A 16,026-nucleotide genomic window follows, 5' to 3' on the forward strand; every position below is an offset into this window, starting at 1 on the left:
CAAAAAAAAATTAGATCGAGATAAAATTGTAAGAGTATTAAAAGATTGGTTATGAATTTATAATTTGTTAAATATTTGGAAGATCTATAATTTTTTGTCATTGAATAATACATATACTAGTGTGTAAGTTGTAACCATCAAAATTCGAGGGATGTTATTTTATATCTTAATTTATAATCACTTTATATTGTTTTTATTATTGTGGCATATATAAAGTAGTCATTATATAAATTATTTTTTGGGTTAATAGCCGAAAAATACACGAACTTTCACGAAATTTGCAAATTGCACATGACCTTAAAAAATAGCTTCATAATACATCACCTTTTAATTTTGTTGCAAATTGCACACTCGTTGACCACCACTTTGATCGGTGTTGATGTGGCATCGAAATTTTCAGACGTGGACTCACTGACATTCAAAACGACGTCGTTTTGAGTGAGTATAAATAAAAAAAAAAGGAAAAAAAAGGGGAAAAATCAACCAAAATCTCCAACGCCTCCCTCATCACTCCCAGCCGACCCACCCCGCTGCACCCTGCACACCATCGCCGGACAGCAAATGTCGCCGCCCTTTTCGTGCTTCGATTTCGCCGCCTAGACTCGTGCCGCCTCGATTCCCGACGAGGACAGCAAATGGGTCGCCGCCATTTTTTTCAAAAAACTCTAGATCCCCAAATTAGGGCTGCTACTTCGCAAGGCAAGGACGCCACGCCGGATCAGGTCCGCTACTTTCGAGCTTCTCGCTGCCGCCATTCCCCATCATCACATTTATGTTTTCTTCTTGTTTTCTCTTTCATTATCTTACTTTTCTATTTTCTGGGTTTTCTCTTTCCCAATCGTTGGAAAGGAGATGATTTAGGGTTGGGGGATTCTTGATTTTTGAACTGTGGAGTGTGATTGGGTTAGCAGGGTGGGAGGCGGATTTTGTTGACTTGTTCAATCCATGATTTTTTGTGCTTATTGTTGTTGCTTGAGGCGGTGGTGGTGTAAACAAGGTGTAAATGGCTGAACCTTTGGTGGGGAATGTGAACCAGCCGCCGAAGACTGAGGCGGGTGGGCCGAGCCAGCCGGTTCCTGAGGCTATGAGATGTGGGCTAAATGGAAAGAAGCCTGAAATAGTGGGTTCCTCATCATCAATGGCAGAAGATAACCAAGTGGTGGTGACAGTTGAGAATGAGGAGGAAGATGAGAATGCACCACTGATAGGGATGGGGGAGTGCCGGATTTGCCAGGAGGAGGGCGGTCATGTTGCGGTGGTTGTGGTTGTGTTTCGAAGGGGCAGAGTCATGTTGCTCAGCCTTTGAATCGGAAGGGGAAACCGGTGATGGCTCGCCATATTCTGGAAATGGTGACGGCGGCGCGGTGGACCGCCTAGAGCAGGAAGAAGGCAGTGGAATGGCTGCCGAATTTTAGGATTTCTTTTTTTTTTTTAGAAAATTTTTCAAAATATCAAAATGACGTTGTTTTACACACGTGGCTTGCCACTGTGTAAAAAAACCACGTGGTTGTCCATGTCATCGCCGGTCAAACTTAAGAGTTGCCGGAATCTTCGCCATGTGCAATTTGCAACAAAATTAAAAGGTGATGTATTCTGAGGCTAGTTTTAAAGGTCATGTGCAATTTGCGAATTTCGTGAAAGTTCATGTATTTTTCGGCTATTAACCCTTATTTTTTTTAACTAATTTAAGTTAATCAAATTAAATTGATGGTACATTTCAAATAGTCATATAGGAGAGAGAACATTATTTTATTATATATATAAGATTTTTATTTTTAAATAAGTGTTACGAACTTACGAATCCCATATAATTTTTTTTAAATATTTCAAGGAAATAATTAACGATAATTTAAATGCCCTATTGATAGGCTGACATAAATAAAGGGTACTATTATTACAACTTCATCTTGGATTAATTTATCTGTTTATTAGTACATTTTAAAATTATAAGAAAATTCTATATTAATTTGCCATTTAAAGTGTTTCCAAAATAAAACAAAAGTTGTCTAACAGAATTAAAAGCTTCCTCATTACTTTCCAATATTATACATTTCCTTTAATTACACGGGTGAAACAAAACCACTGAAATAAATAAATTTCCTTGTAAAATCTTTTCGGTTGAGATCCTCTGTTCCATAATTTAGTGTGTACCATCATATACAACTGTTACTCTCTTTATTTTATAATTTTTTATTATAAAATAAAAACATATTATTATATTACGAACTCTAATTAATATTGATTACTAAAAATTGAAATTTTAATATATATATATATATCGCTTCTTAAAATATAAATTAGGAACCATTTTCAGCCCTTATATTAACTTTGAATATTTGATCCAATAATTTATTATTAATTTGAATACTTATAAACCCTAACTGGATGAGTGAACTCTTGTTAATTATTTTTTATTATATTAAAATAAATAAATTAAAATTATAAAAAATAATTAAAAATTGTACTCCCTCCGTCCCAAACGAAATGTCATGTTTTCCTTTTTGGGTTGTCCCAAACGAAATGTCATGTTTCCTTTTTGGCAATACACTCTCTCTCTATACTTAATATTTAAATAATTTCCACCAACCCACTTAATCTACTTTATACACATTTCTTAATCTCCGTGCCGAAAAGAAATGAGACATTTCGTTTGGGACGGAGGGAGTAATAAACTAAAAGCAATATGAATATACTAAATTATGAAACAGATGTTTCTATTCGAAATTCTTTACGTTCACATAGGAAAGAGATTCAGTGTACCACATTTTATGTCACACTTCGTGTCTTACTTTTAATTTTATTTATTTTTTATATTTTTTATATTTTTATTTCTTCAATTTCGACTTTGTATGCTTTAGTTTAATTTTGTGATTATTAACTAGAGTTTATTCCATCATATTAGGGTATATAATTATTTTTATCATTTAATTTCACTTTTATTCGTTAATAATAGGTTGATAAATTCAAACTCATTGTATATACTTTTTTAAAAAAATTACTCCCTCCGTCCACCACTCAACTTTCTATTTGTCTCTAAATTTTTGTCCATCAATTAACTTCCTACTCTGTTTGATGGACATATATATCCTCCCTTGTTTTTAAAATTACCATCTTTACCAAATGGACCCACCTTATTATTTTTAACATCATTAATTAATCTCACCCAATTTAATTGGGCTAAACCTATTTTATTTTATTTTTTTCCATTTTCGGCTCATGTTTTGTTTAGTAGGCTTCCCATTTTATTCCCTAAAATAGGTTTTCTTAACAAATCGGTTGAAACCCTAAAGAGAGTTCCTTTCGCTGATTTCCCTCTCATCCCTTTTTAAAATAAAAATTAAATTTTATTTTTATAAAAAATATTTTTAAAATAATAAATATAAAAATAAAACATAATGACACACATAAAATGGGAGGACATTGAATCTAATGCCATTCACACATTAGTCATCGCCGAAAAATTAGGCCACAATTAGTGAGTTTTGCATCTAAAATGGGGAGGCAACCGGCAATTGCCGGTGAGCGAGGGCAGTCAAGTCAACTAGCGCGCTAACCCCCTTTTCCACCTCCAACTCCAACGTTCGGATTTGCTGCAACGCTTTCACATGGAAATCCGTAGGGTCCACGCGGTGGGTCCCATCTCGAACCTACGTTGATATGAAAAGGTTTTATCCACTTTCATATGTATATATATATAGTGTCCCTACCTACTGTTTGTCCATCTTCATCTTTTCTTGCCGCCAATTTTGGTATTTAATTTCAGTTGTCTTAGCTATTGGCACCAACTTAATAAAGTTTTCCATAAAATTATAAGTTGTTGACTCTTGATATGAAAATTGCAATGCATACTCTATGTGTGTTGATTTAATAGTACAATGACTAATATTTAAAGTTAAATGTGGAGTAATAAATTTTAACTGTCTTTAAAACATTATTCATCCAACAAGAATAAATAATTGTATGGTGTATTAGAATGACATGATAAAATATCACTATGATTTGTTTTTTATGAGTATAGTAAATATCCTAATCACTCATACCCATTGAATGCATTAGCCGCCGGGTTTAAAAACCCGGCGGCTAATGCTAGCGGCTATGTTTTACTGGCGGATAATGTATACATTAGGTTCATAATTTTTTTTTTGTTTCCAAATATACTTAAAGTACAATTTTTGTCATCCTCGTATTACTGTTTTATTATACACAAACTTACCTTAATTTTGTATTTCTTTTTTTAAAATATATTCTATGAAGTAGAAATACATAATAGGCTTCTATTTAGACAAATTTGGATTATAGTGGTGTAATAAGTCTCGAATTTTTTATTTTATTTTATTTAACAGGAATTAATATAGCCTAACACATAAAATAATAGAAAATGTTGGATAAAAAAAATATATAATCATATATTATGAAACAGCAAAATACTAGAGAGCCTACCATATAATTATCCGCCAGTAATTCGTATCCTCTAGAATTAGCCGCGTGAAAGAAACCCTAAGCGGCTACTTCTAGCGGATACTTTTTACTGGCGGATAATAGTACCATGTCATTTATTACTGCTTTTTATATCACAATATATATAAATTTTATTTATTATCGTTCCAATTAATGGTTGTTGTATTTTTTTCAATTTTGAAGAGCTAAAGCTAATTTAATTGTGATTGGACAATTCAACCGGCAAGGGTGAAGCTTTATAGTGTGGGAATCTATAGGCTTTGCAGCAAATTAAGTCACGGGCGGCTAGAATTGAGCGGGCACGGCTTTTGTGGGATTTGTTTGAAAAAATTGAAGCTTTGATAAGAGAGATAAATTGGGTAGGGCCCATTTACACAATATTTTATGTTAAATTAGGGTTAAGAAGTAGAGAAGCAGCCGCGCACTTGAGAGAAGGAAAAAATCAACCACTGGAGGAAAAAATCCATTGTTTTGTTCCTCTTCTTCAAATCAGCCGCACTCCACTTGAGAGAAGGAAAAAATCAGCCCATTTACACAATATTTTACACAATTCACGCCATGGCTTCTTCTTCAAACCAAGTAAGTATACTTGTTATTTGTTTTGTATATGTTAGATATATTTATATGTTAAGAATCTATATGTTTTGTATATGTATCGAATTTTGTATATTTTTAAGTAAGTATATGTTTTGTATGTTTCGAATTTTTATATGTTTTGTATATGGGTGAATTTTTATGTTAGAATCATTATGTTAGAATTTATATGTTTTTATGTTACAATTTATATGTTTCGAATTTTCATATGTTTTGTATAGTATTGAATTTTGATTTAGATATAGTATTTGTTAGATTTATTTATATGTTTCGTATATGTTAGATATAGTGTAGTTGAGTGCTCTTACAAGTTTGAGTATAGTTTCAGTGTTGTTGGAATTTTTATTTAGTTGAAGCATATTTAGATATATTTAATCGTCTATTTAGATCATTAGGTTAATTTTACTGTATTACGCATAAAATAATAACGTTTTTTGGGTTATTCAGAATTTAAAAATTTATAACATACTAATAAAAACATATAGAACCATAATTACCTAATATCCGCCAGTAATTAATCTTTTTAAGAAGTAGCCGCCGGGTTTGAAAACACCAGGCGGCTAATTCTTAAAAAAATTAATTACTGGCGGATACTTGTTTATTGTGGTTCTATATTTTTTTATTTATGTTTCTAGTAATTTAATAGTTAATTATGCATTATTATTAGTTGATGTTTGTTAATTCATTATGTTTTGTAAATTGAGTTATTTTTTGTATTGAATAGGTCCCTTATTCGAGGCCCGAGCAAATCAATCGTCCAACAGTTGAGATCAGTACGTACAACAATATTAGTTACCTATCGACAGTAGTCTCGAGACTAAACGAAATTGGCGGTTTTGCACTGGAGAATACGTTCAGGCATGGGTGCTTTGGGATGATGTTGGATTGGCAGCCGGGCCAGAAGTGCAATGCTGCATTGCACCATATTGTCTCTCGTCATCTTAAGATCACGAGAGACGATGAGGATGATGAGATCTGCTTCTACATCAACGAGAGGACGTTGAGTTTACTCCGAGAGATTTCGCTCTCGTGACAGGATTGTCCTTTGGGGATGATCCTTTTGACCCCGAGGCTGAGCACGATCTAAGTCGGGCTCATACATTTAGACAATTTTGCCGCTCTCAGCCGGTGTCAGTGCGGGACCTGGCGGATATATATTTCGACACCGTCAATCCAGTGGTTGACACCGACGGCGGGTTGTACCTCCGTGTGGCCCACTTGTTGGTGCTACACGCATTTGTATTAGGAGTGGACGTGCGCCGACCCGTGCAGTCCTGGACTTGGAAGCTGGTGGATGATTTGCCGGCCTTTTCCAGATTTCCTTGGGGATCGTGCGCGTATAGAAGCTTGAACTACAGGTTGAAGCACAGCACAATCAAACAGGATTGTAAAAAGTATCACTTCTACGGTCCTTCTTGGGCCCTATTCATTTGGGGTCTTGAGAAAATTCCCTATTTGGGCCCAGCCATAGCAATATGCAATGCGGGGGTTTACCCTAGATTTCGGAGGTGGACGTTCGTGAAGACCAAGTTGGATGGGTTACAGAGTTATTTTGAGTCTCCGGTAATAATTTAGTTGTTTATTTGTTAATATTATTTTATTTTATGAATATTAATGTTTGACTACATTTTTTTTGTTTCTAGGAGAACGGGATATGGGAGATGGTCCCCGATGAGTACGAGGCCAAGACATCTTACTGGCTATCGGTGGCAGGCGTCAATGCCGGGATAGGGGTTCGAGTACCAGAGCCGGCAGTCTTTGGTCATAGGCAGCCTCGGCAGCGCTACACTGGTGGGGACCACAACGAGGATGCTCCTGAGCATCAACCTCGGCGTCGCAGTATGAGACAGGATACTGGCAAGCGCCCGAGGGGACAAATAGTGGACACCTCATCGAGCAGCAGCCATCACGATCAGAGCATTGGGGGCGATCACCCCGTTGATTCTGGTCGAAGGTCTCACAGTCACAGAGCCCCGAGGCCTAGGCACGAGGATGCTCCTGCACCTTCACAATGGAGCGAGGAGGATTGGCAGCGCATGCAGCACATGATGCGCGAGAGTGAGGAACGGGTAGCGAGGACCGTGGAGGACAGCCTGTTCAGGAGGATTAAGAGATATTTCGAGGACACGTTGGATGCTATGCGTTGCCGATGCTCGCATAGCACTGATGTTCACGTGCCCAGACCTGCTCCACGATCTCACTCTGACAGGAGACGCGAGCCCCAGCCCGACTCCGATCCGGCGCAGCCTACATCCTCAGAGGCCCCATCGCATCACCAATCCCCTGCACATGAGTCTCCTGCACGAGAGGTGGGACAGACTACTGGTGATGCCATGCACACCCCGCAGTGGCAGCATGATCCGTTTGGTGGCCCGACTAGTTTTGGGCATGTGCAGACTCCGCACATGGGTGTCCACCACATGCCCACATTCGAGGCGTCCAGTTCTTATGGTGGGCCACGCTACTCGTGGGCTGAGCCGGGCACGAGTTCAGCATACCCTTTTGAGCCGGCCCGTTCTTCGGCTCCGATCCTGACTCAAGATGAGATGCACGAGTATTGGAAGCAGTTTAGAGGGGTATGTTGTCGTTGCATTAAATTTACAAGTCATTTAATTTAAATTATGTCAACATTGTTTAACTTGCGTTGTTTTAAGTGAATTATAGGGAGTTTCTGAGGCAGTTTCTGAGGCAGTAGCTGCTGTTCCCCTCAGTATTTGTGCACCGGAGGCTCCACGCAGAAGTCGCCGAGAACGGAACCCGTCGGCTGCACTTCGATCACCATACGTGCACAGCGCCGTGCCGAGACCCGTCGACTCACAGTATGTTGACGGGTTTGACCGTATGATGAAAGCTGGCAACCGTGGCAACTACCGGACGATGTCGATGGCAGAGAGCGAACACCCTCTCCCGTTTAGCTTTTGGACCACTATGCAAAACACGAGGACTGACCTCTCGTCCAATGTTGGTTAATTTATGAATCAGTTGTTATCATGTAAGTCTGGTCACTTGTTACTAACATTTAAGTACGTGCAGGCTGTTGATTGCTACATGATGACGATGAGATCGAGGTTGATGAGGGGTGATGACTTGATAGACGGTGTTGATGCGAGGACCACCATCGTATTGGATACAGAGTTATTCGTAAGCATTTAATTAAATATTATTATTGGATACAGAATTATAATCAAATATGCTTTTAATATAATGTTTAATTGCTGCAGAAATATTTCGATGATGAATTCACGCAGTTGAAGTCAGCGTGGCGGGAAATGTTTCCCGCGAAGGCAGAAGGGCGGTTTATATATTCCGACGGAGTTTTTGCTACGTGGCAACCGCATTCCAAGAAGATGTATATGGTGCATGGGCAGGGGGTATCTTCGACTCATGGCGATTGGATGAATGCCACAACGGTACACATATATATCTACAGTATCAATATGTTGGAGTAGTTCATTTTTTACTTCATCTTCACCAATTGCATTTGCGTGTGCAGCTCATTTTGCCTATACATGTGTGTGGACGTTACATTACATGCCGAGTGGATTTGCTGAGTGGAGTTTGCGACATCTTCGATTCGCAGTTGTTCAAGACCATGCCGCAGCCGCGCTTCGATGTGATCGCCGCCCTATATCCGCTGCAGTGCCTGTTGGGTAAGATGCTTGAAGTGTCCCAGTGGTTCGCAAGGACCACGATTGTCGACAACCCGTTGGAAAACCTCCAATGGCGAAGGTTGACAATCCAATATGCCGACGAGAATGAGCAGTTTCAGCAGCCAGATCAATGCAGCTCCGGTGTTTTTGCGTGCATGTATGTGGAGCGTCTGATATCAGGCTCGCCGAGCCTTGCGTGGGGCAATGGGCACGCCGCCGACTATAGGCGCAAGATAGGCAGTAGCATCTACGAGTTTTACATCCCCGCATCGAAATAGCTTATGTATTTGTACATTTAAATGATAATTATGCAAATGACGTTTTGATTAGAGGTTGCAGTATCTTTTTGAGTATGTTTCTATGATTTTCCACTTGCATCATAGATAAAATTATGAAATAAGATGATTAATGCAACTAGCCGCCAGTAAATAATTATCCGCAAGCAGTAGCCGCTTGAAAACATTTCAGCGGCTAATCACGGCGGGTAATTAATTTCTGGCGGCTACTTGGGCTAAACGTCTTATTTGATAGTTTAATGCATAAAAAAGCATACTTTGGGTGTTTTATGCTATTAACTAAACTTTTATATAAAACATTGTTCACTTCTCCAAAGTCTCATTCATAATTTCAACTCATAATTGTTAAGACATGTCCATGTTGGTCATTACTAAAGGCGTGTGTTTTCTGCTTCAAATATTTCAAATCAGGCAACACAATAGCTTCTAAAACATCAAAAAACCGCTAATTATCAAAGTATCCGCCAGTAAATACATATCCGCGGCCAGTAGCCGCTGATGTTTATTGTTGGGCGGCTACTAGTGATAAACCATTAATTACTGGCGGATAGTGAGCATTTCATGGTGTTTGCTAGTTCATCGATATTATGCAAATGACACCGCTTCGAAATTTATTCAATCAGTATCCAATACTCCCAACTTCAGAACATCACTTACTGGAATGAACTAGCTCTACTGAATATTCAATCAGTATCCAATACTCCCAACATCAATATCCATCGAAATTTAATATAAAAGGTAATTAAACTACTGCTCCCAGCCCGTACCCTTGCATGCTCTACGTGTGTGGCCAGGCGAGCCACATAGACCACAGGTTTTGGGTGCTCGTTTTCCCAGACTACTTGATGCATCCGCTGTTGTGGTCCTTTGAGTCGGCCTCTCACCAGCTGAAGGAATTCTAGATTCTCTTGGTCGACCAGCTTGTCGACGAGAAAGGTTTGGCAAAACAATATCAGTTGCAACTTCAAACGGAATTTCCCAGTGCTCTAAGGGAGGCAAGTGATTTACTGGACCGGAGTATGTTTGAACCAGTGAACTCCGCAGGTAGTAAGCTTCCACGTAATCTTCCACTGGCTCTTTCGCCTCACTGCGAAAAGAAAGATTATATTTAGTAGGCATCTAATAACTGTAATTTTATAATAAAATAGATTTAGCATACGTAATGGCTGCGATCGCATGAGAACACGGCATGCCGTCCAGGTCGAATTCATTGCATTCACAGCTCTTCGCTTGAAGGTCAACCATGAAGCGACGATCACCAGCACGAACCTTGTATTTTCTCTCGGAGGTCCTCTTCGCAGTGTAGCGACGACTCTTTGAGATCTCCGCACTTATCTTCTGTTTTGCCTCTGGAGTAAGAAGGTCATCGCTCTCTTCCGCAGACGCAAGCCTGTCATTGAACCACTGCTCCAGAACCATCCTGATTGCCTCCAGCATGGAGCATATAGGAAGGCGTCTGGCCCACAACAAACGGGCATTCAAAGCCTCGGCAGCATTAGATGTAAGAAAACTATAACGGGTCACCGGACTTTGTGATCGTGCCCACTTCTCAGGGCCTACGCGCATCAACTTCCCGTACGCCGCCGGCTTCAATTGAGCCATAGCCGACATTGCACGTGAAAATTCTGAGTCCGTGTAGGCGTATGCAGCCTGGCGGAAAAGCTCAACAACAGCTTGCCCGTAGCCCTTAATTTTGTTCTGCAAGTGGTAGTAGCAAAGTCCGTGAGTAGCATTTGGTAACTCGCTCTTCACAGCATTAGCAATGGAGACATGCGCATCAGAGACAACTAGTAAGTTGTCGGGCTGACCAAAAGTTTGTCTCACATTTGAGAGGAACCACTTCCATGACTCATCATTCTCGATCGGCCCGACACCAAATGCCAACGGAAAAACTTGCTCGTTTGCGTCTTTTGTCACGGCGACGAACAAAATGCCATTGTTCTTCCCCTTCAAGTGTGTGCCGTCGACCACAATCACTGGCCGAAGCGAAAAGAAGAAAGGTGTGATGGAAGCCGCAAGAGCAAGAAACAGATGTTTGAACCGGTTGTTTTCGTCTACTTCCAAATCCATCACGGTGCCTGGATTCGCTTGACTTAGGGCATACAAATATTTGGGCAGAAGAAGGAACGAATCATCAATTCGACCGTATATCTTCTCTAAGCTGAGATTTCTTGCACGCAGCGCGACATCATATTTGATTCTGACGCCAAATTCACGTAACAACTCCGACATAATAGATTTCGGCTTAATGACCTCTCCGTCATCGCGTATTCTTTTTTCCACATAAGCTGCAACCACATTCGAATGTGCCTTTATTCGTTTCAAAATGCCCAACTCCCCTTCGCAAGAGTGCTCTTTAAACTTATGCACTCCCCACATCCCTCCGCCGTGACAAGATGCACGCACATCGAACTTGCACTTATCAGAGTGCTTGCACTTGTAATAGAGGCGTCCCTGATCTGAGCGTACAACTTTTGCCTCAGCCCCTTGCTTCATATTCCAGAAGCCAACAGCAAGGACCAATTCTTCTTTACTGTTGTAAAAAGAGTTCTTCCCCAAATCAGCAACTCTGGACAGCTCACTCTCGTGAGCAACGAGCGAAGTCGTGGCGTCCACTGGAATCAACGGAACTATCCAATTAGATAGATCACCGGTCGAGTCCGTCGGATTTCCGTGACGGGTTCTACTTTGTCGGATCCAACCTGCTCGCTCGGTCGCCGTGAACTCTATCAGATCATCGTCTAATAAATCCTCAGAGGCGGCAGAATCTGTGCCCGACTCGTTCGTTGGATCGTATTCTTCGTCTTCTTCATCAGAATCGTCATCAGGTTCTTCGGCTTCGTCTTCAGGTTGTACGGCTTCATCCGTCCGCACCTGGTTGAATCTCCCGCACATTTCATTCAGATTCCATGCGGATTCGTCCAACAATTGCCCATCCCATGAAAAGTACTGTGTTGGAGGCGCGCTCTCGCGAGCATGATACGACGTCTCATACTGACTAGATTGTGCTTCATCATATCCGTATCCCGAAGCCTGGCCAAAATCAAAAGTAGGGATGTACGCTTCTCCGACCGGGTTGTTGTTGTGCTCAACGTACACCATGGGATATTCTGCAGTTTTCAACAAGCCTTGCACATCATCGTCGTCACTTATTACGCATTTCGTCTCCCTTCCAAATCGATTGGTCGCCAAATAATACAATTGATAGTTCGGGCTCAACGAATGCGTTGTCAGCACATTGTTGATGCTGTATATCAGCCTCGCAACTGTTTCATTTAAGAGGGGAAGGACCTCCGTAGCCCCGCCAACATAGTGTATACCATCGACGACTCCGTTGTATCTCACATATATGTATCTCACGAATTCCATCTATAAAACCACATAAAATATAGTATTAAAATACGCTTAAAAAGTTTAAAACATCACAATAAGCTCGAAAAATAAAGTATCCGCCAGAATATTGTTATCCGTCACCAGTAGCCGCTGACCTTGTGGGGTCGGCGGCTATTGTCGGCGGCTAATGAAATTCTGGCGGATAGTTTAGTTTTTTTGTTCAAAACATTCAATTATATTAGAAACAGGTTTAATATTTCTCTAAAAAGCTTTTAAATGTCAGATAATAAAGAAATTCATTAAAATAATGTAAAACATGCTCTCAACGTTAAAAACAACATACGATTAAACATGCAAACTATAATTTATACAAACAATACAGGAGAATCACCTTTTCGGGCTGAAATTCAACACAAATTGCCTGCTCTCGCACAAAACCACTCAAATCTTTAGAGTATGCCTGAATTTCTTAAATTCAAGGTGAGTATTTCAATTTGTGTTTTGGTCATTCACAAATGCAGCCTTATAAGGACTAAACTTGATTCCTTGCAAACGTTTCACGTGAAGTGTAGTGTTCATTCAATACGGCTTCAATCTATTATTGCATGTCACCTCACACATGCATAAAATTAGCATTAATGCCCCACTACAACCAAAATTTTTGCAGAGTCACCTTCTCAGTATGTACTTTTAATTTTTTACTATAAAATTAACAAAAAAAAAAACAACAAATACAAAAGAGTAATGCGTATGTTATATTTAAACATTCATAACAAGCTGAAAAATTAACAATTATACATATTTTGACATAAAATAATATTTTCTTCCTCACAGACCCAGTATCCGCCAGAAAATCGTACAAAAGACCCAGTAGCCGCCATATATGTTTTATTAGCGGCTACTGATAAAGAAAATAATTTAATGGCGGATACTTTACTTTTTGGCTATAGACTATTATTTCATTTCCGAATATATGAATTTCAAAATAATTGGTATATAATTTCTTATTATTTTATGTGCAAGTCTATTATTTTATGTGTAGTCAAATCATGCATAAAGTGAGTGTTATTACCCCCACTATAATCCAAATTTTGGCAAATTCACTATCTCTCATATTTCCCATCCATGTGTACTTCTTGTACTGTAAATATTTCACTATCTCTCATATTTCCCCTTGTAAAATTAAATAAAAATCTAAAAATAACGGTGCATATGTAACAATAAAAGATCACGAAGGATAAAAATTCACAATCATGTTAATTATGAAAAAAAATATTTTTTTGCAGCGAATAACACAAGTATCCGCTAGTAAATAGTAGCCGCTGAATAGTAGCCGCCAGTAACAAACTTCAGCGGCTACTGCGGCCGGCTACGAATTACTGGCGGATACATGGTTCACTGGTTTCAGAAAAAAACATTTCTTAAGAATTGACATATTTGTGATTTTTTTGGCCTTCTTATCAATGTTTGTAACATACAAACGTCCCCTAATTTATTATAAATTTGCAAATCTATTTAATCTTATAATGCATGAAAGTGACGTGAGTTGACATTTTCTCACATTTTGTACCAATTTTAACTGTTTTCTTACACAACTCTTACACAATTTCCATCATCATCAACTTTTACACAAAAAACCAAGCAACCCATCACCATCAAACTTGCTTTTCGGTCTTTGACTTTCAAAGTGGGTAATTTTGCAAGACATATTATAGATGTGGGTAGATTCCCCTATTAACACTATAGTGTCCCTACCTACTGTTTGTCCATCTTCATCTTTTCTTGCCGCCAATTTTGGTATTTAATTTCAGTTGTCTTAGCTATTGGCACCAACTTAATAAAGTTTTCCATAAAATTATAAGTTGTTGACTCTTGATATGAAAATTGCAATGCATACTCTATGTGTGTTGATTTAATAGTACAATGACTAATATTTAAAGTTAAATGTGGAGTAATAAATTTTAACTGTCTTTAAAACATTATTCATCCAACAAGAATAAATAATTGTATGGTGTATTAGAATGACATGATAAAATATCACTATGATTTGTTTTTTATGAGTATAGTAAATATCCTAATCACTCATACCCATTGAATGTATATCAAATGACAATTTTCATGTTTAGATTAGGACTATTCAAAATATTTTTTTTTTTGTATTTTAAATGTCCATAGGTATTCAATTCAAATATTAAAAACTCCTTTAAAATCTGTTGAAATACAATTATGACTCTTAAATATCCATCAAAATCTGGTGATATTGAAAATTTGTAGGATTTAATATATCATGGACTCTATGGGATACTAATCCCTAATATAAATACATAATCCCTCCATAAATCTCCTCTACATAAGAGATTTTGACATTCTCTCTCCATCGTCAACGTCAATAAGAAAAATTAAAAGAGATATCAGGTATGTCAAATTTTTCAGCTATTTTCGTTTCCTTTTCTCCCAAATATTGATCATCGTTTTGGATTGGTGCAATGAAAGAGGATTTTGACAGCTCTTTTGTGAATAGATATAAGAGCACTTTTTCTCTTAATTTTTTTGCTTTCTTCTCTCAAATATTATTGACCATCGTTTCTGGAATGGTACAGTGAAAGGGGATGTTGGCAGTTTTTTGTAAATAAATATAAATACACTTCTCAATCATATATATTTCCCGCCAAAAAAACTGACCCATTAGCCAAAAAAAATTCTTTTTTTTCTCAATATATATTTATAAGATTGACTAATCTATATATCTATATATATAAAAAAAAAGCTAAATCAATTTCTTGTCAAATTATCAAAAAAATTCGTTAAAACTTTATAAAGTCTATGAAAATAGAGATAAATCAATCTAACAGAATCTGCTAAACTCTACATAAAATTAAAATAATCCATGAAATTAATAGAATCCACAAACTATAAAAAAATATGTCAAAATTTTTGAAGTTCTTTTTTTTTTTTAAGAAAATTATATGAAAGATCAAACTTCGGTACCAGAAGTACCATGTTCAATTACAACAGCCATTGTGATAAATCGCCATACAACCAAGTAGAAAAACTTGATTCTATCTCAAGAATTCCAAAAAAAAAAATTCTAACTCCACATCCTAGCTTTTACCTCCATTATCGCTTTCTTGATGTCCCAAGTCTTGCCTTCCCATCTGCTCTCGTTTCGCCATTTTCAGATAAGCCAACAAGTACAACTCCACAATGCTTTTAGAAACTTTTCCATCTTTTTTCCTTTGCCAAGTTGCGTGAACTGGATGAAATGTGTGGCGATGCTTTGTGGGCGAATAAAATTGAAACCCAGCCATGAATAGATGCCGTCCCAAATCTTCTCTGTCTTTGGACAAATGACAATGTAGAAAAGTGTGATTTGCCGTTTCAAGATTTTGAATGCATGCATTGCAGCTGCTTTCTTCATCGTTCGCCAAGATGTTTCTTCTTCTCAGGTTGTCAGAAGTTGGTAGATGGTTTCTAAGCAGTCTCCATGCCTACACCATTGCTTTGTGTGAAGCAGCCATACCCCAAACCTTCGACAAGGAACCCTGATAAGGAATTGTATCTGCTGCTGCGTTCTTTGCTTCTCTAATGGCTTCATAAGCTGTCTTCGTGGAAACAACGCCATCCTTGGCGCCATTCCAAATCCAGCCATCATTGATTCCTGCGCTAGGAACAAAGTCAGCAATATTCCTGCGCTA

The 16,026-nt window shown here is 38.3% G+C and overlaps 2 protein-coding genes across 2 annotated transcripts; one reads left to right on the plus strand and one right to left on the minus strand.

Moving 5' to 3' along the window:
• The first annotated feature begins 1,003 nt into the window (after window positions 1–1,003).
• On the plus strand, window positions 1,004–8,980 carry LOC130993983 (uncharacterized). The gene is made up of 8 exons (XM_057919022.1): window positions 1,004–1,264; window positions 5,777–5,987; window positions 6,089–6,615; window positions 6,696–7,628; window positions 7,717–8,013; window positions 8,086–8,193; window positions 8,274–8,462; window positions 8,546–8,980. The coding sequence occupies exons 1-8, from the start codon at window positions 1,004–1,006 to the stop codon at window positions 8,978–8,980; spliced, it is 2,961 nt and encodes a 986-aa protein (XP_057775005.1).
• A 656-nt stretch (window positions 8,981–9,636) lies between these two features.
• LOC130993985 (uncharacterized) lies at window positions 9,637–15,504 on the minus strand. The gene is made up of 4 exons (XM_057919023.1): window positions 15,444–15,504; window positions 11,252–11,613; window positions 10,158–10,801; window positions 9,637–10,085 (listed from the first exon to the last, which is right to left on the minus strand). The coding sequence occupies exons 1-4, from the start codon at window positions 15,502–15,504 to the stop codon at window positions 9,746–9,748; spliced, it is 1,407 nt and encodes a 468-aa protein (XP_057775006.1). The 3' UTR covers window positions 9,637–9,745.
• Between the last annotated feature and the right edge of the window lie 522 nt (window positions 15,505–16,026).

Source organism: Salvia miltiorrhiza, chromosome 7, assembly GCF_028751815.1.
Source record: "Salvia miltiorrhiza cultivar Shanhuang (shh) chromosome 7, IMPLAD_Smil_shh, whole genome shotgun sequence".
Taxonomy (NCBI): Eukaryota; Viridiplantae; Streptophyta; class Magnoliopsida; order Lamiales; family Lamiaceae; genus Salvia; species Salvia miltiorrhiza.